Here is a 26420-nt window from a genome sequence, read left to right on the forward strand (position 1 = left end):
AATAAATGCTTGAAATGTAGCAAAATACATTTTTAGGGAAAAAAAAGATTTGATAATATTTAAGTTTTTATATTTCTATATGCATATCACATACAGATCGGTCCTTTCATTCAGTAATCTTTGTCATGAAGTTTTATTAGGAACTAATAAAAATGCAAAAGGTGAGGAGCTACGGAAACAAAAGCGCTCACGACCACGGTATCGTTTACAGCGGGGAAACGGGAAGCCACTAGAACATTTAAAAGAAGGAAACGGTTACATAAAATACGGAGTATCTGTGCAGTGGACTACTTCACTCATCTAAAGAATTGTGTGAAAGAGTTCCTAACAGCATAATCAATTACCTCTCATAATGTCAAGTAAAAAAAGCAGGATACAGAATCCTCTACAGCACCTGATAGGGACCATGAGCAACACTGACATGGGGAACTGCCCTGAAACGTCAGCTGGTGGAGGGGGGATAGAAGTGATTTTTATTTTTATTTTATTTTTATCTTCTTCTTTATACTTTTCTGTCTCCTGCCCTCTTTCTCCAGTGAGCTCCCATGACTTAGAATCAGAAAAATCTCCAAGAGATGTGTAACACCATCGGCAGAATAAAAGATAAATGAGTACGCTACTTCGGTTGTCCGGTACTTTAGACCAGGGGCAAGCAAACTTTTCCCTAAAGGGGCAGATGGTAAATATTTAGGCTCCAAGGGCCACACAGATCTGGTGTCGCTACACAATCTAGCAGCGCAGGCGCAGACAACCCAGAGACAGATGGGCATCGCTGTGTTCCAATAAAACTTTATTTACACAACCAGGAGGCCAGCCTGCGAGCCAGTTTGCCAAGTCCTGCTTTACGAGAAGAAAAGGCCCTTCTGTGTATTCCTGCATATTCACATCGTGCATAAAGACAGCATTTGCTAAGCAGGTGGCCACTGCTGAGGGAGCGAATCCAAGGACGGTGTCAACTTACAACAAAACGCTTCACAGACCCACAAAGCCCATCCGTGTGTCTAGTGGATGTGCTGCTTATAATCATCCGTGTTAATTTATTAAAATAGTCACTCACACTTTATTGTCATAGATCACGTTACCATAAATATTACAGCTCCTTTTTTTTTTTTTTTTTAGTTCAATGCGGGGCTTGAACTCATGACCCCGAGATCATGAGCTGAGCTGAGACTGAGTCGGACGCCTGACTGACTGAGCCACCCGGGCGCCCCTGAATATTACAGCTCTTCTAAGTCTTAAGAGACTATAAAAGCCTTCGAGGTGGCGCCGTGACAGGCAAGGCGTCCACAGCGAAGCTGCGTGCGTGGGACACCCCGTAGACCGTACCTTCAGGCTGACGTCCGTCCAGTAGATGTGATTGTTGGACACATCGAAGTCCAGCGCGGAGGCCTCCTTGACGCCTGTCAGCGGGATGGCCACGTCATTGTTGTTGGTCTCCAGGGAGATCCTGTGGATGGCAGCCCTGCTGGTGAACACCAGGAAGGCCTCGGGGACGATGCAGGTCTTCATGTCGCTCAGCAGCTCCAGGCCGATGGGGCAGCCGCACTTGGTCGCGTGAGGCGTGAAGAAGCACAGGTGGCTGCAGCCCCCGTTCCGGTCCGCACACGGGTTGGTTCCTGGAAGCAAGCGTGGCAGCTCTAACCCTCGGCAGCCCGGCAGGGGCAGGTGGGCATGGCTCCACCGTCCCACGGGGCTCTGCCCCAGCCAGACAGCACATGGGGACCCCGGGTGGGGAGGACGGAAACTGAGGTCCTCCCCAGCTGCAAGGAAGGGACAGCAACAATGGCAACAGGGCTGGCTCTGCACCCGGGGTGACCCAGTGCCTAGAAACTCAGTCTGTCCGCCCAGCAGCCTGGGAGGCGGGAGCCGTTCCCATCGCTGTTTTCCAGTCGCGGCAAGTGAAGCCCAGGGAGGCTGGTGAAGGTGACATAGGCAGGAAGTGGCGCAGCTGTAAGAACGGGCCGTGATGGGACAAGTCTCACACACACACCCCGGGCCCGGACTCCAGGCCTGCTGACTGGACCGACCGCCCAGATGGCACCTCCCAGGATCCAACGCCTCACAAACCCAGACTCGCCCAGGACCGCCAAGGGGGTCTCTTCTTCATTAAAGCAGAGTACTCAGGGTGTTCATTTATTGTTGGCCAGCCTGTTAATCTCCCTTACCTCCCGAGGCGCTGTTAACAGTGACTTTAATGTAGTGTTAAGTATTTCAGCTAAAAAAAGAACCCTGTTCCCCAACTCTCTCAGGAAGTCCTGAGATGAGAGAGATGAACCCAATTTCTCAACCTGAAAGCACACCTGACAGACACATCTTTTTTTAGGAACTGTTGGGTTTTTTGTTTTTTTAAACCATCACTCACAGACGGGCCTCACCGTCCACAGTAGATATTCAGCGTGTTCTAAAAGGCGACTGGGAAACGAAGCTTATCGGTCCCATCCCTCTTCGTCAGGAACCCAGGTGGCTGGGCGGTAAGACCCATCCCGGGGACACAGAAGGCCCAGTTGCTCTCAGGCCCCCCCGCCCCACGGCCTCACCTCCAGGCCTTTGCACAGCTGCCCCTCTGCCTGGCCAAACTGGCCCCCACCTGCCCCCTAAATTCCAAGCTCAAGTGCGTGTGTTAAAGCCAGGCATCCCTAGCATCATCCCAGGTTTAGCCGCGCGAAGGAGTGTCTCAGCCACTAGTCGGAGAGACCGGGAGCTACCTGAGGGCAAGCACTGGATCCTCTCTGCCCATTCATTCATTCATTCATTCACCCAGCAAAGTTCTGTTGAGCACCTCCGATGTGAGGTGCTGTAGTAGGTGCAGAGGCCCCCGCTGGGAACAGAGCCCCAGCCCTCATGGAGCCCACAGCCCCGCCCCCTCCACACCTGGACGCTACTCTCTCCCGTGTAGCCTAAGGACCCGCATTTGGAAGCCTTTTCATAAAGAGACAAATCACGTTAAGTGAGCTTTTTGCAGATCCTGGCTTTCAGATAAAAGGTGTGTGTTTGGGGCGCCTGGGTGGCTCAGATGGTTAAGCGTCTGCCTTCGGCTCAGGTCATGATCCCGGGGTCCTGGGATCGAGTCCCGCATCGGGCTCCCTGCTGGGCGGGGAGCCTGCTTCTCCCTCTGCCTCTGCCTCTCTCTCTCTCTCTCTCTCTCTCTGACTCTCATGAATAAATAAATAAAAAAAAATTAAAAAAAAAAAAGGTGTGTGTTTGGGGCGCCTGGGTGGCTCAGTCAGTTAAGGATCTGACTTCAGCTCGGGGTCCTGGGATCAAGCCCCACATCAGGCTCTGTGCTCAGCAGGGGATATGCCTGTCCTTCTCCCTCGTCCTCTGCCCCTCCCTCCCCTCATGCTGTCTCTCTCTCAAACAAATAAATAAAATCTTAAAAAAAAAAGAAAAAGTATGTATTTGAAGGTCCAGCCCGGCCACGCTGGACAACGATCACAGCCCACCCCAGTGAGGAGGTGGGGGCAGACCTGGAGTGAGTCCCAAGCTCAGCCACATCAGCAACGCGGCCGTGCGTCCTTCCTTCCTCCCAGCGCAAATGGGGCAATACGGTCATCAGTGTATGGGGTTGCTCCGGGCGCCAAGGCACTTGGCCAGAGCCTGGTATCAGAGCCCGCCCCTGGTCTGAGACCCACACCTCGGTTCTGCAGGCAGATCAGCCACAGGAAGGGAGAGGACAGCCGTCTGCCTCGCCTGGCCCTTTCAGCACAGTGTCCCACCTGTCCTTCACCAGATCTCACCATATCCTGTCCTGCCCCTCCCCAGGGTGCGTGCCCGGGGACTGAAGGGCAGCCAAGAGCCCCCTGCTTCTTCTTGGAGCCAGTAGGCTTGGCTCACCGGCGGCTGGAGGCTGAACAGACTCACCGACAACCTTGGCCACGTTCACGGCCTTGAGCCCCATCAGGTCGGGCAGCTGGTCGATGATGACGTCCCGGCTGGCCTTGACCTTGTGCACGCGCTCGATGCTGCGCCGTTGCCAGTCGGTCCAGTAGATGAAATCCCCCAGCAGCGTGAACCCGAAAATGTGTGGGAGCTTGTCCTCCAGGAGCGTCCGCCTCTTTGTCCCGTCGACGTTGATCACCTGCAGGATGGCAGACACAGGTATGAACCGGCCTCGGGCCTGAGCTGCCGGAAATGAGCCAAGGTCAACGCCTGGGATGCTCAGCTCTGTCTGCACCCCGCGAGGCCGTGATACGAAGCCAGGTGTGGCTCCCTGGCAGAGCTGGACGAATGACCTTTTCAGTGGTGGGGCTGGCTCAGGGCTCTCCCCGCAGCCCCCCCTACCTGGGTACGGACACTGTGCTGAAAGGGCCAGGCGAGGCGGACGGCTGTCCTCTCCCTTCCTGTGGCTGATCTGCCTGCAGACCCGAGGTGTGGGTCTCAGACCAGGGGCGGTCTGATAGCAACATCCGCCTGCGCACAGCACCGGCAGGCGTCAACTCACACGCCTGACGCAGACATGAGTGTCCAGAGGCTGGATTACTAAGACGCCGTGGGCCCTGGGCAAGACGTCGCACCGGTGTCTGGACCGATGTCTTGCTTGGTCAGGCCCAGATGAACTCTGAGGGCACTTCTGGCCCTAAGTCTGAGCCCGTAACTCTCAGACATCTTCCACCCCCCCACACGAGTGGCCATTTACTCTGAGATATAAAAGCTAGCTTTTTCTTGAAGAATCGGTGCTGATTAAAAGCATTAACCACAAAAGCCACAAAGGAGAAAACTGCTGTCAGACATAAAAACGCCCACGATTCCGATGACAGATGATCGTGTAGCAGCTTCTGTTGAAAGGCAGACTCGATAAAACACAACATCAAGATTCTCCGGCTCTCAGGCCAGGATCAAAGAGACATGACAAGTCCCAACAGACCTCCTGCAGCCAGATGACACTTCCAGCTCCGCAGAAAAGCGACAAACCCTCTGTTTTGCAGGCGGTGAGAACAGAAGACAGATCAAATTCAGGCTGAACAGAAGAGACCTGGGTCGTCTGCTATCGGACAGCACAAGACAAAACAGCCAGGTCGCCGGGAGGAGCCGGCAGCTCTGGGCTGGGCCCAGCAAGCCCCTGCGCCCCGTGGACCTATTTCTCCACCTGTAACTGAGGGGAGCAGCGGACGTCATCCAGGCAACTTAACCAAAGACAGAACAACGCCTGGACCCCCAATCTGAGGCAATTCAGGCAGAAGTGGGAGGCTGCGGCCCAAGTATGGATCCTGGAAGCAGCTCCCCGCGGGGCGTTCCAACGCGCTGCCCAGGTGAGAACGTGGGGTTGGGGGGTGCCCTTGTACCGAGAGCTGGGGAGCTGCCAACCTCACCTGGAGGGAGGAGCTCGGGTTGCACCGATTTCTGTGCTCATCCCTGGGCACCACTCCTGGCCCCGCTGGTTAGCAGTAAATGGCAGGTAATGGACTAACTCTTCCAAACGGTTTGAGCGCCGGCCCTCAGAGAACGCTCTGCACAAAACTTGCCCCTGGGAGGGGTCTCATCCTGGGCTCATGGCCCAGGAGGTGAGGTTGGGAGAGGAGAAAGAGTATCTCCAGGAACACATCCCGTCAGGGGCAGGGCTCAAGCGAGGCCCTGGGGACCCTTGCTCCTTCCTCAGCTCGGGATAACGGGGGCCGCGTCAGGGGTGGTCCGCACACGCACTACATTGACACTACAAAGAAAATCATCCACATCTAGAAAAAAAGACTCAGCTTCAATGCACCAACATGTCAATACCGCCTCTGTAAGAGATTTTCCTCTTCCTTAGGTATTTCCATATTTTCTCAGTTTTCTTTAATAACTGAACTCCAGACATAAATAAATACACATTCTATTGAACTGAGGCAAGGAAGTACCTTTTTCCTGGCTCAAGAACAATGAAAACGAGCCCACGGAGGACATGGGGCCAACAAGGCTGGCAGCCCTTCCTCTCTCTCTCCGCCTCTGCCCCCTCCTGCCCCGACCTCGAACGCAGGATCCCACCCCCCTCCAGAAGCCGCTCCCTCACCCCGATCACCTCCCACACCAATCAGAGAACCCAAGAAGCACCTCGCAGGCTCTCCATCAAGACTCTAACACTTGAGAAAAATACACGAGCCCAAAGTGGTTTTCTGTGGCAGCTTTCTGCACGCAGTGAGCAAATCCAGCCCATCCATAAAAGTAACTACTGGACCGGGCCTCTCCCCAGGCCTGGAGCACCCATGGGCCTGTCTACAGGGAGCAACACACATTTCAACATCCCAGCTTTCCTAGAGAGGAGCCGAGGGTAAGGAGACGAGACACAGGGCACGGGTCCACCGGGCTCCTGCGAGGGTAATGCGTCCAAACAGGATTCAGGAATAATGGAATCGAATTTGCAACCCAAGAATGTTGGAGTCAGGGGAGAGTACGGGAGACAGATTTTCCAGGTCAGGGGCTGGCAAACTTTTCCTGCAGAGGATCATAAACATTTCCAGCTTTGCGGCCATATGGTCTTGGTAATGCAAGAGCAACCACAGAGAGCGTGAGTGAGTGAGCGAGGCTGTGCGCCTACGGAACATCGTTTGTGCAAGGAACAAAAATAACTTTGTAGACGCTGAAATTTGAATTTGGTGTCATTTTCACACGTCATGAAATATTATTTTTCTTTCAATTTTTTTTTCGCTATCATTTAAAAGTGTAAAAACCAGTCTCCGTTTGGGAGTGGTACAAACAGGCAATCAGGCCCACGGGCTGTAGATTCTCACCCCTGCTCTAGAATTGAGCGCCTGCGCCCTCGATTTTCAGGAGTGGAAACTGGACGTCTCTCCGAGGAGTTACGTCAAAAATGATCACGCCAGATGCCAAAGGTGCCTGGGGCCAGCCTTGCTCTCTCTGACCTTTGGCTTCCGTCCTCCTGCGCTGGGCCAACTCCGCGCTCCGTGCCCGGGTCTGGGATAGGGGAGGGGGCAGCAGAGAGGTGGGACAAGTGGAGCAGACACCCGCAGATCCCAGCTGCGCTCTGAGGGGCAGCACCCATGGCGGTCTGCGGGGAGGACCCACAAAATGGTGGGCCCCAGAAAGTCACCATGACAAGAGATAGGAGCCCAAGACCAACCCTTTGAAAGCACATGTTTCAAGGGAGAAGACTTCTGTTTTCTGATGGAATAATTATCACAGTCAGACATAACTCCCCAAATTAAAACTGCCCTGGTTATTTTGTTCCATGCAATAAAAAAGATCTTAAACACACACTTGCGTGCACATACGCATGGCTCAGCTGCCCGGAAGCCCCATGCTCTAACTTCTTCCCCGGGGGACACACAGCCACCAGGCCTTGCAACCAGCCCTCTTGTGCTGAGTATTTATTCTGGTTGGACCGGAAGTGCCCTCCACCGACCCAGTACGTGTCAGGAGCAGGGAGACAGATATAGGTGTGACCTCTCAGTCTGGGACTTATCCTCAGCCTGCCCGCCAGCCTGCCCCACCGGGTGCGCGGATCTGAGAGCTGACCCGGGATGGCAGGTGTCACTGTCCCGGCCGGGGTGAGAGAGCAGGGGGCCTCAGAGAGCCCAGATGATCCGGAGCCCCCAGCAAGTGCAGGGCGAGCCACACGCAGGTGACCCCTGTGGTAGAGACGGGCTGAAGAGCCTGGGTCGGCCGGCAAGACCTCTGCTTGTTCCATCCTCGAGTCCAAGCAGCCCAGAGGGAAACAGCTGAGGACGAAGCTTCACAAAGGCAACTCAAGCCTCCAAAGGGGCAAGACCAGTCCCTGCTTCGATTCAGTAATGGCTAAGACCACCCTCCACGGACACGCATCCAGAGCGTGTGCCCGGCTATTTAAGCGCTTTGCCTGTCAGCGCTGCTAAGGGCACCAGTCCTCCCTCTACTCCAGGAACAGAAAGCAACAGAATCTGCACAAATAAGTCAGCGAAGGCAGGGGCTTCTGAACAGACATGGTTAGAAAAGCAGCCTACGCGCCGTCCGGGGAGCCAGGATGTCACCCCACCCCCGCGCCCCATCCCCTCTCCTCAGTGGCCCTCTAGAGCACTGACCACCTCCGACGCGCTGCAGCTGTCCTGTCACCCCCCATGTCAATCTCCCCTCTAGAACATCCGCCCCATCAGGGCACGGTCTGTCCCTCGCTGCTCTTCCAGCACGAGGCAGTGTCCATGGATGCCGTGGAATGAACAGGTGCTCACCAAGGGGTGTGGAGGGGGCTGGGGGGACGTGACGGCTCTGTTCAGGGACCCGCTGAGCAGCCGTGGGGAAGGGCCAAGTGAGAGCCACAGAGGGAGTGTGGGAGGGAACAGTGGAGGGGCGTGGGAGCGGGCACCTCAATACAGACCCGGTGTGTCCTGAGTCCCCACCCACCATCAGCACGGAGACCCTGACGCAAGCCAGACCCGAGAGAGCTCCCGTCTGCTTGGGGAGACAAGGCCCACGCACAAACAAGTGAGGTGGGGACGATAATGACGCCGATGACCCGGCGGCTGAGCCAGAGCATGAGCACCAGACCGGTTTCGAAGGGGTTGCGGCTTCCAGCGGGAGAGGCGGCCTCAGGTGGGAAAGGGGATGTCAGCACTTTGCAAAAGGCGAGTCGTCCCCATGCATGAGACCATGGCATGTGGCAGGAGGTAACTCTGGGCTTCCGAGGGGGGAGCCAGGGGGCAGCTGGGCACGTGGGCTTGGAGGGTACTCGGGATGGAAGGAGCTGCCTGGGGGGGGGGGTGCCCATGCTGGGCTGTCACGAGCCTGGTGTCTGCCAAGCAGCAGGGACAGAGGCAGAAAGGGCCTGGCGTCTGCCCAGAGCAGAGAGAGAAGTGCAGGGCCCCGGCGGCCACTGGTTAGAGACAGCTGAGGGAGAAGGGAGTCCTAGTTGCTTTTATGAATCCGGCTGACCCTTGTGACATGAGACCTAAGACCCGCAGCAGGTCAGAGGAGGAGGGGAGGTGCTCTCAGGGTGGAGAGCCCAGCAGGGCAGGGAGGGAGAGGGGGAAAAATGCACAAGCAAATGGTGGTCCATAGGAACGCTGGAGGCCTGGTCCTGAGGGCTCAGCTGGGGTCATGGGAAGGGCTGGATACAAGAACTAAGGGTACTGATGGGGCAGGAGCCTCCAACCCAAGGGCTTTAGACCCAGGAAGACAGGTAAGGAGGCGTCCCAGGCAATTCCTTGCCCAGGAGGGTAGAAAATGCAGCAGAGGCAGCTATGGGGACACAGAGGGGAATTGGGGGCTGTGTCCATGGACTTCAGCCCCCACCCATCCCACGGGGCTCTAGCCTGCGGGTGTTGGGGCAGTCGGGGGCGCCTCCCAGAGTGAGCCTGGAGGGACCAGCCTGAGCCCACCCCCACTGGGGGAGCCACCCCACGACCCCCAGCTGTCACGACGGCAGCTAGCTGGCCAGCTGAGGGGCTGCCCCGGGGGCTGGTCCGAGCCTGATGTCCAGGACAGCTGTCACAGACAAGGCCAGCAGGAGGCCCACCTGCAGGGCAGCCCAGACTCGCCCGCGACTCAGCCTGGTCCATAAGTCACATCTATGTGTCGCTAATGCCATCCAGATGAATCCCTGTTTCATCAGTCCAGCTTTTCCAGACCTTTGTTCTCCTCCCAGTTCATCAAGGGATTAGCCGCAGCTGCCCTATAAAGTCCTTCTCGGGGGCCTGGTGGGCGGAACACAGGAGCCCAATTACCTCTTCAAAGGGGCAGCCAGTTTATCACCGTCTAAAGTTCCTTTCTTCCAGCGCCTTCCCTCTGCGTTCAGAGCCAGGCCGTGCGCACAACCAGGCTGCACGGAATCCGTTCTCCCCGTCAAAGGCAACTGCGTGAGGCAGGCCTGAGGCCAGCGCTTGGGCTCCTTAGCATCTGGCCTGGCCATTCCATTGTCACTGGGCATAATTTCTGGGAAACATTACCACTGCTAGAAGCATGTCCTGTTGCTTCCCTAGCCTGGTTTATACCTCCCCTGACCATCCCTCCCACCTGGAAACCGGAAAGTAAACAGCCCCTGGCCCTCAGCAGTTCCCCCAGAAGCCCTCAGAATCCTCTGTGACCTCCAGCAGGGGCTTCTGCACTAAGCTGGTGGCCCGATCCAAAGCTTGGTCCTGAGGGGCGTACCAGAGGAACAGCTGTTGGGCAGACGTACCAAGGTGGCCCCGGGCACCTAGAACATAGCCGGCACTCACCAGGTGCTTGGCGGCAAACCCGGGACCCCCGAGCGAGGGCCGAGAGGCCAAAGCAGGAACGTGGAGGCAAGGCCCCTAGCACACTCGGGCCACCTCCAAGATGTTCACCCCTGTGTCTGGGGTATTCCCCACTGAAAAGAATGCGAGAGCCCGAGACGCCAGCACGACTGAAGGCACCTGTGACTCGCCTGGGGCGTCTCCCACCGGGCGGAGAAGACACGCTGAGTTTACACGGAGGATGGTCTCCACGCCTATGCACGTCAGCAGCCCCCGCCCCGAGGCAGGGGCGGAGGGGGCGTCCGGCACAAAACCCACAGCCAGGGTCAGCCCCCGATGTGTGGGAGGCGGCTGCGACAGTCTCTGATGGGGTCGGCATTCCCAAAGTGCGTGCCACCAGAGCCATGGCGGAGAAAGAAAGGGACCCTCGATCGTGAAGTTGGAGAACACCTACACGCCTACATTTCCCAAGTCTGCTTGATCAAAGATTCCCAAATCCTTCTAATTCTGTAGCCTCTCTCTTCACACTTTCTGGTGATTAGCTCCAAACAGGTTACACGTTTGCAGTGCACATTCCTGGTTTGTGGTGCGCGTTCCCTCACTCCAGGCCCTCCCTCACCCTCACGCTACCATGACAGACTGTCTTCAGTCCCTCCATTGGTTACCCTTAAAACTGTGCTCCTACCTCTCCCCAGCCTCCCGCCTCCTAACTTCTGTCCCTTCTACTTAGCGGTTACCACAGAGGATAACGTTTAGATTCTGTCGGGAAGCCTGACACTGTCTTAGGGCTTTGTCTGTGAATTGATTCTAAAGGTGGGGAAAATCAAAAAACCACCCACTTGCCACATGACCTTGAGCAAGGTACCGTCCCCCTGGACCTCAGTTTCTCATCCACACATGGGGACCATGCCACATACCTCCAAATACTCTCGTGGGACAAACACACGAAAGGTGCTTAACATCACCCATCATCAGGAAAATGCAAATCAAACCCAGGAGACACCACAGCGCACCCACCAGGATGGCTACAATCATGATAAAGGACACAGAACATTACAGTGGCTGAGGCTGTGCTGAGAGCAGAACGCACGTACGCTCTTGCGAGAGCGTGCGGAACGGTGCAGGCCGTGGACCAGTCCAACGGTTCCTCAGTAAATCACACATAAAATTCCTACACGACCCAGCAATTCCGCTCCTTGGTATGTACCCAAGAGAATGAACAACAGGCGCCCAAACAAAAACTTGCACACAGTGCCCTTCACAGAGTTGCTCACAGCAGCCAAAAGGGGAAAACAACCCGAATGTCCATCAACAGACGGGTGGATGATGTGTGGTCCATCCATACAACCAATGTTACTCTGCCATAAAAATGAAACACAGACAGGTGCCACCGTGTGGATGAATCCCGAAAACATCATGCTGAGCGAAGAAGCCAGGCATGAAAGGCTGCATACCACATGACTGCACTCACGTGGAATGTCCCGGAACAGCCAACCCCACAGGGACAGACAGGAGATCCGCAGGTGCCGGGAGCTGGGAGGGGAGACCGGGACTGGCTGCTTAATGGGCACGGGGTCCTGGGTGATGAAAACATTCTGGAACTAGGTAGTGGTGATGGTTGCTGTGGTTCAGCACTGTGACTGTATGAGGGGCCGCTGAAAGCACACTTTAATTGTAAAAATGGCCATTGTAGATCATGTGTGTTTTACCACAGTAGACGACCCCAGCACCCTGCTGTGGGAGTACATGGAGCCATGCCTGTTCCGTGCCCGGCAGTTCAGCTAGACACACACATCCCCAGCCCCCCAGCCCGCTCCCAGGGGTGGGTGGGATCCATGGAGACGAAGCCTCAGCAGACTCCGCTGGAAACAAGGGTCTTGGCTTCAGGCTCAGAGGCTCCAGAGAAACTCCCTTTAGCATATGATTTTTCATTAAGATTTTGTATTCTGAGGGACGCCTGGGTGGCTCGGTCGATTAAGCGGCCGACTCTTGATTTTGGCTCAGGTCATGATCTCAGGGTCATGAGATCAAGCCCCGCATCAGCCTCTGTGCTCAGCAGGAAGTCTGCTTGGGATTCTCTCTCTCCCCTCCCCCTCCCTCTGCCCCATCCCCCACCCCTGCGCATGCTCTGTCTTCCCCTCTCTCTCAAATAAATTTAAAAACAAAGATTTTGTATTTTGAAATAGTTTAAGACACACAAGAAGTCACTCAAGGAGCTCCCGTGTGCCCTTCACCCAGCTTCCCCATGACAACATCTTACACAACCAGGTATATCCTATGACGGCATTTACCCGGCCACACATCTCCTTAAGGGCCCAGAAACGTATCATAATAAACTATTTTTTCAAGGATCCTATTTGTCCAAATAGCATAGCACAGGGGCGCCTGGGTGGCTCAGTCGCTTAAGCGTCTGACTTGATCTTGGCTCAGGTCATGATCTCAGCGTCGTGAGATCAAGCCCCAGGTCGGGCTCTGCGCTCAGTGTGGAGCCTGCTTGGGATTCTCTCTCTCCCTCTCCCTCTGACTCTCCTGCCACCACCCTGCTCGCACGTGCACCGCACACGTGTTCTCTCTCTAAAAAAATAAATAAAATCTTAAAAAAAAAAACAAAACAGAGCATAGGCATCCGTCCGATGCCCACCTGGTACACGTGATGGGCTCCAGGGCGGCCAGGCCTGGCTTCTGCCTAAAACTCAGGGCTCCAGGCCTGCCGGGCTGTGGCAGGCGGCACAACCTATATTAAACAGCTCCAGGAACCAACGCCCACCGGTGGGGATGACTCACCTCAATTTTGTCCGTCTTGGCGTCTCCCCAGTACAGCTTTCCCTCCTGCAGGTCCAGGGCCAAGCCGTTGGGCCAACCGAGGGACGTGTTCACCAGGATGTGCCGCTCCTGCCCATCCAGGTTGGCGCACTCGATTTTGGGGTTTTCCCCCCAGTCTGTCCAGTACATGAGGCTGGAGAAGAAGCACATGTCCTTGACGCGGTCTGTCTCGTCCCTGCTGCACCCCCCAGGGCTGAGGACCACGCCCTCCCCATCCGGCGGGAGGTGCTCAGGCATCGCCAGCTCACTGCACAGGTGAGCACCAAGTCCCCCACGCAGGACCAGGGGCTCCACGGGAAATGGGGGTGCCCACAGTGCGGGCTCCACGACATGGGGTCCTGGGACTCGAAGGGGGCTGGTGGGCCTCCCCTCCCGTCCTGCAGGTGGACAGACAGCAGACGCCCCGCTGAGAGGCCCGTGGGCTGGAGGGGCCGAGCACCAGGGAGGAGGCCGGGGTGGAGGGGAACCTTCTCCAAGCAGCCGAAGGGCTCCCGTGGGCAAAGCGCAGGCTCCATGGGCAGACAGGCCAAGAGGCCCAGCTCTCCCGGCAGGCACCACGAACAGGTCAGCGCAGGTTCTGAGCCTCAGCCGCGGGGAAATGAGACAAGCACCTAACACCCCAGGGGTGCACCGTGGACGGCAGCCCCTGCAGTGACCACGGTCACTGTTGCCACAGCTCTGCGGGTCCCCACGAGGCACAGCTCCCAGGTCTCCCTCCTGTCCTCCCAGCTCCCCATCCAGGCTGTCTCCAGGACACCGCCCACATCCTGCACGGAGGGCCGGAGGCTTCCCCTGCAGCCCCGGCTCCACCTGCCAAGAGCTCCAACTGTTCCTCCTTCCTCCTCCCAGTTTCCCGTTGTTGGTCGTGAGCCCCCAGGGAGGGCGCTCCTACCCTCCCCTGAGCTGCGGAGGTTCTCAGAAAGGCTCCTACGTCGACTGACAAGCTGTTTTCACAGAATCCTAAAATGGAAAGTTGGAGCCACACTGCCGGGTCCAATCCCAATCTCCTGGCTGTGTGACCTTAGGCAAGTCCCTTAACCTCTCTGGGCTTCAGCTTCCTCTACTGTACAACTGCACCCACCTCCCGGGGAGAGAGGAGGAGGCAAAGATTCACCGTGTGTAACGTTTAGAAGAGGCCCGGCCTGTACGTAGTAAGTACGTACCGTGATCAGTCTAGAAATCACCCTGGCGGACCATTCCATTTTGCAGGTGAGAAGGGTGAGGCCCATGGAAAGAAATGACTCACCCGAGCTCTCCAGGCCCTGTATACGTGTACGTGACAGCCTGTGTCAGAGCTTCTCAAAGTCTGGTCCCTGGACCAGCAGCAGCATTACCAGGAAGCTTGTGAGAAATTCAGGTTCTCAGGCCCCACCCCAGACCTCCTGAATCGAAACTCTGGGAAGAGGGCCCAGCCACCCGCGTTTTAACAAGCCCTCCTCTGGGGGGTTCTGATGCTGGAGAAAGTTCCAGAACCACTAGTCTCTCTCACCTCCGGGTGGTCTGGCTTGCAGCCCCCGCCAGGTGGGAGGTCCGCCCACCCCCAGCCTTACCCCATCACGGGGTGCAGCACGATGGCCCGGGGCTCGTCCAGGTCCTCGGACACCAGGATCTTGCGGGAGGTGCCATTGAGACGGGTCACCTCGATGCGGTCGGTGCCCGTGTCCGTCCAATAGAGGTTACGGGCCACCCAGTCGACCGCAATGCCGTCGGGGTCATTGATCTCGGTGTTGACCAGCGTCTGTGCCCCTGACCCGTCCAGGTACGCCCTGCGGATGGCCCGCACCTCGTCGTCCGTCCAGTAGACGTAGCCCTCCAGCGGGTCGTAGTCGATGGCGATGGCGTGACGGATGTCGTCAACTTGCAGCACGATGTCGGTGAAGTCCGGCGTGTCCAGCGAGATCCTCCGCAGGTCCGTCCTCCGGGCCAGCAGCAGCACTTCCTCGGCCCCTGTGGACGTACACGCGGTGGGGTCAGAGGCCCGCGGCAGGACAGCAGACCCGGCCTGTGCTGGGCAGCCAGCCCCGGGGTCAGAGCTTCCTCGAGACAAGCGGTGACTTTAGGTAACACTGGCCGAGACCCTCCCATGCAGTCACTGGCTCACCCTGTGAGGGCTCTTTGAGGCCAGCACTGGTTGGATCATCATCTTATAGATGAGATCACATAGGCACAGAGAGGTCAAGCAACCAGCTGAAAGCCACAGAGCCACCTGACTTCCACCACTGTGGAAGAGCTGCTTCACACTCAGTCCCCCTTGCCCCCTGCAAGCCCCTCTCCCGGCCACAAACCAGTTCCAAATGCAAGTCCCACATAGGCACTGGGCTCCAGACTGCCATTGTCAAAGACATACTTCTCAAAACCCCACTGGGCCCCACTTCTACTTGCTCACCCTTCATGGCTCAGCTCAGATGCCACTTCTTCCCTGAGGCCCTACCTCTGCCCCGCTCACCCCCCAAGGCAGCTTCATGTCACCTAGCCGCACACATCATCGCACAGTCTGACTCCTTCCCACCTGGCTATCTTACTGACAAGGGTGAGCACCTAGGGGGCAAATGCCCCAGTCTTCCTCTGCCACCCCAGCAGTATTAATACTTTGACTCTGTCCTGGACCCTCCCTGCTGCGATTTGTCAGAACTTCCAGGGCAAATAGCACATGGAGCCTCATGTGCTCCCCAACCCTGGCCTGGACGCCTCGAGGCTGCCGGGGCCAGGATGTGATCCCTCCCCCAGAGCTGGGTCCTTGTCCACTCATTCATTCTGGCCCCTTCTGGTCTCAAGGACCCACAGAACCAAGATTAGGTCCAGAGACTGCTTCTGGAACTTTGGGGCCAATTGCCTGGTCTGACTGGAAAGGCCCAGAATGGGGAAGGACCCATCTCAAGTTATGCAGCAACGCAGGATAGGGACAGGGACGGAACCAGCTGGGCACATCCATCAAACTCAGGCCCCCAGGCCCAGCCTCTGCAGCCAGCTGCCTGGTCAAGCTACAGCTCTCAACCAGCAGACTCTCTCCTGCACCCGGTGCCAACTTCGTGCCACCACGGCAGAGCCCTCGGAGCCCAGTGCCTTGCAGAGTCCACCTGGGGTCCCCTGCCCGGCATTTCGAGTAAGGGTGGGGACCCGGATCCTCACTGTCCTGCTCCAAGGCCCAGAGCTCATAATCCAATTCCTCCCCTAGAGGGCGCACACACGCCAGCGATGGCTTTATGAGCCCAGGGCCGGGAAACCGAGGCAGGCAGCGCTCACAAGGTACGCCAAGTGCCTGACTACTTTGGAAACCTCCGACACCCAAATTCAGATTTGGTCCTGATTTGGTGTGTTGGAAGGAGGGGAGGGGAATTCTGAATTTTAACAAATTGTCTTCCTCTGGGTTCCATTCCCAAAATGTTCTGTTGACATCTGACCTGTCCTTCAAGGCCCAGGTCACACACCTCCTCCTCCTCCTCCAGGAAGCTTTCCTGCCACCCTTACCCCAGTGGATGGGCTGACCACACACACACACACACACACACACACACACACACACACACACACACTGCCCCTCTGCAGGGGCGCCACACTTAATGGTTCATTGGGATTCCGGCACATGCCGCCTTGGCTCTCTGCAGACCCCAGAGCCACACCCAGAGCAGGTGCCGACATCCTAAGACAAGCAGGGAGAACACAGGGCAGAATTCCCTGTGTGACTTTGGACAGGTCCCTAACCCTCTCTGGGCTTTGGTCTTCCCATTTATAGTGAAGAATCAGCCCAACCTGATGATGTCTGAATTTCTGTCTAGCTCTGACATCAAGGGAACCATAAACCAGACCATGAAGGGCTCTGGCTTCATCTGCCACCACGGAGGGATGTGGGAAGCCCCCCAGGGCACGGCCGGGAAGAGCCCTGTCTAAGAGGGCGTCTACAGAACTGTCCAAAGAGGCTGCCGGGCTCCCAAGCGGAGGCCGGGGCTGCTCACTGTGCAAGGCGGAAAGGTGTGTGTCAAACCCCACTTGACTTCAATCAGCACCTCCTCCCCAGAGAAAACACTGGTCCCCAGCGAAACCAACGCTCTGTCCCAAAACACATTTTTTTTAAGCTTTTTATTTATTTATTTGAGAGAGGGAGAGAGAGCATGAGCGGGAGGAGGGGCAGTGGGAGAGGGAATGAGAATTCCAAGCAGAGTCACTGCTGAGCACGGAGCCTGACTTGGGGCTCAATCCCACGACTCTGAGATCATGACCTGAGCCAAAATCAAGAGTCGGACGCCTAACCGACTGAGCCACCCAGGTGCCCACAGAACATATTTAGAGCCTGTTTCACCCATCCCTGTTGCTATGGTCCTCCAGACACAATCACCTAAAATAGTGTGATCCTCACACCGATCCCAAAGGTATGATTATGCCCCATTTTACTGATGAGGAACCTGACACACAGAGAGGTTAAGCTCCCCAATCCAGGGCACACAGGAGCAAGTGGAAAAACAAGGTCCCACAAACACCTGGATCTCGGAAGATGGTACACACAGGAAGCCCAATGTTGACGGGCTGCCCAGCTGGATTGGTCACCCCACCAGTTATCTCTGCAGGCAGCTACTTTAGACCAGGCCCTGGGCCAGGAACTGGGGGTGGGGGTGGGCAAAACAGACAAGGATCCCCCACCCCCGGTGCTCCTGGGGTCACAGGGCAGAGCCCTTTAGGGAGAAAGACCATCAGTGAATGGGTACTAGGAAGGAGAGCTGGGGTTATAGGTGGGCCTGCTCAGGCGGCCAGCTGAGACTGGGGAGTCTGGCCTCCGGCTCCAAGAACCTCAGAATCATGTGGCTGTGACCATGTACCAGATTCCAGCAGAGTGTCCCCAAGGGGCACAGAGCCATCAGGGGCGAAGTGGGCCCGGCCCCAGCCTTCCATTAACCAGGTCAGCACAAAGCTTCCAGCACAGCCCACCGCCAGGGAGCCCGTCATCAGCATCCCTTAGAATTAAGTCTCTGTGGCTGAGGCAGTAATTAACCGCCAGGATAAATCTGTAGGTGATAATGGAGTCCAAGGGGGAGTGTCTGACACCCCTCGGGCTGCAGAGCCTTTGAAGTTTTTATTTGAGCTTTGCTAGAAGACGGGGACATGCGGGCGAGAGTCACAGCCCAGCCTGTTGCCTGAAGCACAGAGGAGGTGGAGCACTCTGTCCAGGACCAGGCGGCGGCGGGGGCCGGCGGGGGGGGGCGGGCAGCTGCGGAGACAGAACCCCCGGCTGCTCGCTCCCAGAGGCCGCTACTCACAGGTGACCTCCAAGGCTGTCAGCAGCGACGTCTGAGCGGCAGCCCTGGCCTCTGGCCACCTGGGTGGGTGTAGGGCACTGTGCCGGGGCCAGGAGGAGGAGAGGCCACCCCCCTCCCTGGGACCAGACACAGATCCTGGGTAGGAGTTTGTTTAAACACTAGGGAAGTAAATTGTTTAGAAACTAACAGTTTGGCCAAATGGTTTTCTTTGGGGTTGTTTAAACAAATAGCCTGCCCCACAGCGCTGCCAAGGAAAGTGAAACCTTCCCCTCGCTGGCTGGGCAGCTGTCCCCGGAGCCTCCTTCGGGCGGACTCCTGACCTCCCCCTTCCTCGCTGCACGCACACGCGCAGGAAAGAAGGGCAGCGCCCCTGTCCCGGGGCCAAGTGCGGGGCACCGACCACAGGCCAGGGCACAGCCTTCCTGGCAGCCGGCGTTCTCCAAACAAAAAAGCCGACCTGAGGGATGGCCCAATGTCACCGGCATGTCAAGTTCAACACCATCCCTCCCTGCCAACATCCCTCCGGACCAAGCTGCCTTCCATCCCAGGGCGCCGTCCTGTGGGTCACACGGACCCGGCCAGATGCAGGAAAAGGCTGCCGTAACACATCAGCACAAACGGGGAGGCTCATAACAGCGGAAACGGACTCCTTCACGGTTCTGGAGGCCAGAAGGAAAAACGCCAGGGGCTGGCAGGCCCAAGCTCCCTCTGAGGGCTCTGGGGGAGACGTCCTTGCCTCCCTCAGCTTCTGGTGGTTACCAGCAATCCCTGGATATTCCTTGGCTTGTGGTTTCACCGCTCCAACCTCTGCCTCTGTCTTCATACAGCCTCCTCCCCTGCATCTCTGTGTCTCAATCTCTCTCTTACAAAGGTCACTAGTCATTGGATTCAGGGCCCACCCTACTCCAGTCTGACCTCATCTTAACTTGGTTACACCTGCAAACACCCTGTTTCCGAGTTAGGTCACATTCACATTCCGGGGACTCAACATGTCTTTTTGGGGGACACGATGCAACCCACAAGAGGTGGGGAGCAGAGGTGAGAGGAGACGTTCCGTGGAAGGAGAGGCAGGTCCAAGGGGTGGGGGGCTCCAGAGCGCGCCGGGCCATCGCTGCCACCGGGATGGACGGGAATGGAGCTGGCCCACGGACACCACGCACTCCGGACGCTGGGACAGCGCTGAGCCCACTGCCGCCTACAAGGAAGCCTCGTGCAAACAGCACGCTGTGAATGCAGCAGGAGCCCGGCCACAAGACAAACAAAAGCCTCCCTGGAACAAAATCTGCTCCCACAGATGAACCAAAGCTTCCTTTCCTGGCAGGAAACACACGCAAACGTCCACAGCGGCTATCTTGGGACCATTCTCGGTCTTCCTTCTGGTCTCCAGCGGGGGTCTGCACACGTCTTCTGCAAAGGACCAGCCGTCAGCACGCCAGGCGCTGCGGGCCACGACCCCGGCTGTCGCTGGCGGCCAGCTCGGCGTCCCAGTGCGAAAGCTGCGGCAAATGGCGCAGAAGCAGGGGGATGCGAGCCAGACGTCACGCAGGGACACCGAAATTCGCGTTTCCTCTCCTTTTCCCACGTCACAAAACATTCTTCTTGTGAGTCTCTTTTCAACCGTGCAAAAACGTCCCAACCATTCTGAGCAGCAAGGCCACAGAGAAACAGGCCTCGACCGTCGTGGCCCAGGGGCCGAGCGAGGTTTGCGGCCCCTCGGCTGACACACGCGTGTGTGCCTTTCACAACATGAGACGGCCCATCCTAGTCACAGTGGAAACCGAGTCAGGAGGGAGGGCAGATACCCAAGAACTCTCGGGACCCTCTGCTCGATTGTCCTGTAAACCTAAAACTGCCGTACAAGATAAAGTCTGTTCATTTTTTAAGTTCACTGGACGGCATCGAAGTCAAGAAGGAAACCACCCAGACCCCAGCAACAAACAGGAGAGATGAGTAACGTGAGGAAGGTGCTGGAGGTGGAAAGTGCCGGCCGCTCAGCGTGGCTGCAGCAGGCCCCCACCTCCCAGAGGACGGTGCCCAGCACGCGCTTCCTGGACGGCAGTGTGGCTCTCGGACCCTCTGACCCGGCAATTTCCCCTCGGCGAGCCCAGCCCGAAGCAGCTGCTAGACATGCACGCGGGTTCCTGGCTGCCCAGGATCACCGTGGCCTCTGATCACTGCAAAACCCAAACCCGCAGGACAGGGCCTGCAGGCAACGTCCATATCCCACAACGCGAGAACATCAAATAAACGAAGGGCCCACGAAAGCACCGGACTCTGGAGCAGGGCTGGGGGAGGAAATGCCCGCCGAGCAGTGGAGGAGGTCAGGGTGCGACGGGGCCGCTCTATGAAGACATCGTGCAAACCCAGAGCTGAACGCAAGCAGAGGGGACAGAGGAGCAAGAAACAGCCAAAGGTTAGCAGCAGTCTTCTCTGAGAGGCAACGTTACGGGTGGTTTTTATTTTCTGTTATTTTGGGTGATGTGTTCCTTTTGAGGGTGATCACAAATGTTACTTTTCAACAAGAAAACATCAAGACTTTGCCCCGGCTTAGGCGGAGAGGCCTTGTGGTTCCGGCAGTGGGGGGGAGGGCCTAGGTTCCGGGGACCAGGCTTTCTCACTTGTCCCACCAGTGGGAACAGAGCGGCCACGCGGGGTTGACCTATTTGGCCTCCAGGTTCTGAGCCGAGTGGGAGGGAAGAACCACAGGAGGAGGGATGGGGCAGAAGGATCCACAGCCTCCAGACAGCCCAGGAAGAGGAGAGCCCCCTGCCAGGTGGTCCAGCGTGGAGACCTGGAAGATCCTTATGGTTAATCCCCTCTGCACCCCAACACGGGAAAGGATTTTTCACGATGAGCAAAACCAAACGTCCCAGGATGTGGACTGACCAAATCAACACAGATGAAAGAAGCAGCGCCCCCAAGCCCTGCGCCCCCCCCCCCCCACCCCGTCACCCAGCATCAGGGCCTGGCCTTCCCAGCAGGCAGAGTGGACATCACAACTGTCCCCACTGAACCAAAGGCATCTCCAAGAAAGGACGGATCCCCACCCAGAGGCTCACACCACGCCCCCAGGGCGGCTCCTTCTACGGCTGCTTTTCATCAAGCGGAGCCTCCGGCCTCCCTTCGGCCCGACCCCCCTCGCCGCCCCCACCCCTGGCTTCGTGTGGGCAGAGCTGGGTCCCAGCGCAGGCCGCCCTCCACACTACCATCTCTAAGGCCATAAACAGCTTCACAGCTGGTAGGCAGCCAACTTACTTTTGTTTTTTAGCAATTGATTAAGTTTCTCCACGGCCCCCTGGGGTAAGCTGCTGGACAGGCGCTGAGACCACAGCCCGGCGCCCTGGCCCAGGAGACCGTGCCGAGTGACCACAGCGGAAGTGGCCGGGCCGGGCACTGGCTCCACTGGAAACCTGAGGCCCGAGCAGCTGTCTGTCTGCACGACCCACCCCGGGCCCTCATACAAGCGTGTGGGAGGCTGTCACCTTGGCCCCGGGGTCCGGGCCTCCGTCTGCACAGCAGTAAAATGGGGGAGTCACTCCTCTGCCTTGAGGCCTGGGGCGGCCAGGGCAGCAAGGTCGGCGCCTGCCTCCCGACTCGCTTGCTCTCCTATCGCCAGGAGTCAGCCCCTCACGTGGTCCTCTGCCACCTGCCCTGCCCCCTGCCCCTCAGGGGCTGCTCACTGCACAGGCCGCACAGCCCACAGGCCACACCCAACCGCGGCCCCCAGCCACATTTCCTGAGTGGCCGGGGGTGAGCACCTTGACCTCTGTCTCCTCACAGGTAAGAGGCAGGAGGGGCTGAGGCTCCCCAGCAAGGCTGGGTGGTCCCGTGACAAAGTCGGTGAGCCTCTGAGCCCAAGGCCACGGCCCCAGCACATGTCCCCCTCCCGGTGGCACCGAGCATGCCCCGGGGACCCGCCTCAGGCCACGTTCTCTTTGAACGAGCAGCAGAGACATGGCCTGGAGGCTCACGACTCAGGCCAGAGGGTCTTGAGAGAGAGAGAGACTTGTGAACAAAGTGCAGTTGGTTGGACCAATTAAAGGTGGGCGACCCGGTTGCCTGAAACACAGGAACATGGGGTTGGACGATATAATACAGTCGGGGACTCACATGATAGAAAAGGCCCGGTCCCACCTCTCTGGGCACGTGGCTCAGCTCTTTAAAAAAAACCACACAGGGGCGCCTGAGTGGCTAAGTCGTTAAGCGTCTGCCTTCAGCTCAGGTCATGATCCCAGGGTCCTGGGATCGAGCCCAACATCCGGCTCTCTGCTCAGCAGGAAGCCTGCTTCTCCCTCTCCCACTCCCCCTGCTTGTGTTCCTCCTCTCTCTCTGTGTCTCTGTCAAATAAATAAAATCTTTAAACACACACACACACACACACACACACACACAGAGGGCACCGGGGTGGCTCAGTCGGTTAAGCAAGCATCTTCCTCAGCTCAGGTCATGATCCCAGGGTCCTGGGATCGAGCCCCGCATTGGGCTCCCCGCTCAGCGGGGAGTCTGATTCTCCCCCTCACCCTTGCTCATGCTCGCTCTCTCACGCTCTCTCAAATAAATAAATAAAATCTTTAAAAAAACAAAAACACAAAAAGCACAGAGGGCCTTCCCAAGCCCAGGCATGCTGCAGGTGTTCCATATACAGCTGCGATCCTTCCTCCCAATAACATCCTGTCCTGTGGCTCCTGGAGGTGGTGGTGGCCACGCCACCCTCCCCCCCAACGCCACGGCACGTAAAAGCTCCGCGGGGCCCCGGCAACACGGTGCAGGCTGCTTGGGTCCAAATCCCACCTCTATCCCTTCCTCTGGGGCCTTGAGCAAGCTCTGACTGCCCAAACCTCCGAAGCAGGCTGGCCCTAGCCCCTCTGACCAGCTCCCACGAGGCCCCAGGGATACAGCGCTCAGAAGCGTGCCTGCCCGGCAGCCCAGGGCAGGATTATTACTGCTACTGGCCACCCCACCCTGGCATTGAGGCCAGAACCAAGGAAGGAGGTTGGTGGGGACGGGCCGTGTGGTTCAACCTAACTCAAGTGCACTGCACCTTACAGGCTTTTTTGTTTTGTTTTTTTAAAGTAGGCTCCACGCCCAGCATGGGACCCAACGTGGGGCCTGAGCTCACAACCCTGAGATGAAGACCTGAACTGAGGTCAAGAGTCGGGCGTTTAACCGACAGAGCCAGCCAGGCGCCCCAGCACCTTACAGTTCATAAGGCGCTTTAGGAAACGTGAGCTTGTTTGATACGCACTCCCAGGTCAATGAGACACGAAGATCCTGCATTTCATCAGGTCACAACCACATAGTGCAGGGCTAAGGCCAAACTCAAATGCCCTGATTCTCCCCCTAACCAGGGGTGGCAGGGAGGGGACAAGGGTGCAGTCAGGCCCCAGATGACCAAAAAACCTCAGCGCTTGCCAGGGCAAAGACTCTTGAAGGCGCCTAATCAACTTCCCCAGCATTCTTCCTGGGCCTGATGCTGGTCCCGCGGGAAGCCAGGATCCCTCCCGTGCAGTGGACGTGGGAGCACATCATAACACATCTCCCAGAGGGGCCGGGGCCGTCTGAATGGAGGCCTGCGGGAACGTGAGGCAAGAAGCCACAGGGAAGGGTGCTCCAGGCAATGGGCACAGCACAGGCAAAGGCAGAAAGGTGGGTGGGAAAGGAGCAAACCATCCATTTTAGTTGGAATAGGAGGCCAAGGGTGAAAAAGAGCCTCCTGGCCTCGGTCTGAGGACAAGTCAGAGGCCCCGGCGTCAGCCCAGCACACATGGGCAATCAGCTCACCCCAGCGCCCTGGGAATTGGGGAGGGTAGACGCACCGGGGCACAGTCCATGGAACCAAGACAGAGGACCTGCAGCCATCCCTAAAGACAAGCCAGCATGAGGGGCACGCGGAGGGCAGGGCTGGGGCAGGTGAGGCCTTTCTCCAGCAGCCTGGGGGCCTCACCAGGGCCGGGACCTCAAGCCCAGAACCTGACTCCACAGACGAAGGAAGTCGCCTGAGCTCTGGGGCCGGGCTGGAGCTGGACTCGCATGCCACCAGCAAGGGGGACACTGGACAGGCTGGGGGTGGGGGACGGGGCCAGCAGGGGGAGTGACGGCAGCATCGCTCTCCGCCGGCAGACCCGGGCCACCCCGGAGGTGCCGCCTGGTCTCATCGCCCGGCCCCAGGATGACAGTTTTCTCATTCTAAGAATATGGCACACTCCCCTCTTCTCTTCTATTAGATTTAGAAGTTAGTCTTCAGGCTCAGACACAAAAGAGCACATGCTGTGTGGTTCCGTTTCTGGGACGCTCTAGAACAGGCAAAACTAACCCGTGGTGTTGGAAGTCAGGACAGGGCTGCCCCGCGGGGTGGGGAGGGGGGCTGCAGGGGGCACCCGGGAATTTTCCGGGTGCTGGAAATGTTCTGTATCCGGACGGGGCTGGTGGCGAGGCAGATGTATCCGACTGTCAAAGCTAATCACAGCGGACGCTCAGACTCTGTGCGTTTTACTGTCTGCAAGTTATACCTTCATTTCCAGCCCCCTCCCCAAAAAAGTCAGTGCTTGGACTGGTGACACCATTTCCTGGGACTGTGCAATCTGATTTTCTTGCTATTACAAATTCACGGTCCATGGCTGAGAACAGCAGCTGCCTTCTGGTAGCAGAGTCAACGCCAGTCACGGCCTGGGCGGCGTAGGCCTCGGCCACAAGGGCCTCCTTTCTTTTCCCTTTGACCTACTTCCCCGATAAGTGACAAGACAGTCAGACTGGAAACAAACGCGCCCCTTATTCCTCGGCCCTGAGCCTCGGCTAATCCGCCCAGAGAGACGGATGGACGTGAGGGGCTTCGAGACATCGCCCCAGTTGTCAGTCTGGCCGTCACACCCGACAGTGACGCCTCTGTCCGCCCCCCCGCCACCTCGGCCCACCACATCCCCTCGGCCTTTTGTTTCCTGTCCCCGCCAACATCTGTTCACACTACTTCTTGGCGAGGTGCAGCAGGTGGACCCGTAAACCATGAAGCCCGAGCCGCCCGCCCGCCCGCCCGCCAGCCCCACCACGGCGGAGGGCACAAAACGGGGTGGCAGCCCGGCCCCCGCTGCCCCGGACACAGCCCCAGCGAGCCACCTGCCCGGGTCGTTCAGGCCCCGAGCAGGGACACACACTGCCCAGAAGCCCCCGGTGGTGAGGAATGCGCGGGGACGAATGTCACAACAGGGGCGTGTTCCACAAGGAGCCACCACAAGAGCTGGAGTGAGGGGAGCACCAGGCTTCCTCGGATGGTGGTGGGAGCTCCCAAATAAGGCCCCGCTACTGCTGTTTTTAGCCCATCCCACATAATTGGAAAAACATGGGGAAAACCAAAGCCAGCTGGGCGCCTCCGTGGGCCAGGCTGCCGGGGAGGGGCGGGGGAGGCTGGCGCTGGCGGACGCGCGGTGCGTGGGATCACAGCCTGGCCCAGGCATCCTCCCCCGCTGGCTCGCGAGACAGGAGTCACTCAGGCCCCCGGGTCTCACCAAGCCCCCTCGCTGGCCCCCCACTGAGCTGCGGCACAGGAGGGGGCCACCTGCTCTGACATCCTTCCTAGTCTCAGAGCCTACAGGACCCTGACCGGGGCCACGTTGGGAGGGACTGGGGGACCTGAGACACTGCACCCTGCAGCGAGTGGGTGTCACCCCGCCCACACACGGGACACAAGACACTGTTGACCCAAGGCAAGGGAGTCCGAGTCTCCCGTCCTGTCTGTGCGGCCCCCACCCAGGCACTGTGGGAAGCAGCCTCTCATCTGACCCCCCAGCTGCACGGAGCGGAGTCATCCTGCTCTCCCCCTTTCACAGGTGAGAAGGCCGCACCCTGCCCCGTGTCATCCTCTGCTTCCAGGGGGCAGTCTGCAGGCCCTGGGCTGTCACAGTCCCATTCACGGGGGTCTGAGCATCACTGCCACCTAAGCCTCTTCCTTGGGGGAAGGCACCAACTCCCTGCACAGGGCTGGCTTTCATTTGCTCAAAAGCAGAGAAAAATAAGACTCATGCATATCGCGAAAATTTCTTCCGATTCAACTCCACAGCATAAATGGTCAGACGCTCAGAGTGAAAGCCCCAGGAATCCACAAGTCATGCCCGAGGCCGTGGCTTCGGGTCCTGAGATGTTTCCAGCAGCGCGGAGGGTTCCCCCACTGCAACACATCAGCCTGCCTTGGGCGCGTGTCAAGTGCAGACTCAGCCCTCTGCCTCCCACGCCTGTCCCT

General features: G+C 57.9%; 1 protein-coding gene across 4 annotated transcripts in view; it reads right to left on the reverse strand.

Annotated features, from left to right (window-relative positions):
* Positions 1–26420, reverse strand: part of LRP5 (LDL receptor related protein 5) — a 96939-nt gene that overhangs the window by 27119 nt on the left and 43400 nt on the right. For 2 of the 4 annotated variants that reach the window (XM_036105435.2, XM_036105434.2), the window contains exons 6-9: positions 14492–14888; positions 12903–13074; positions 3862–4078; positions 1327–1616 (exon numbers count right to left, since the gene is read on the reverse strand). In XM_036105435.2, the coding sequence (XP_035961328.2) occupies positions 1327–1616; positions 3862–4078; positions 12903–13074; positions 14492–14888 (1076 nt within the window). Of the gene's footprint in view, positions 1–1326; positions 1617–3861; positions 4079–11589; positions 11728–12902; positions 13075–13552; positions 13681–14491; positions 14889–26420 lie in introns of those variants that run through there. The other 2 variants (XM_078057705.1, XM_078057706.1) reach the window with 2 other exon arrangements.

This window comes from Halichoerus grypus, chromosome 11, assembly GCF_964656455.1.
Source record: "Halichoerus grypus chromosome 11, mHalGry1.hap1.1, whole genome shotgun sequence".
NCBI lineage: Eukaryota > Metazoa > Chordata > Mammalia > Carnivora > Phocidae > Halichoerus > Halichoerus grypus.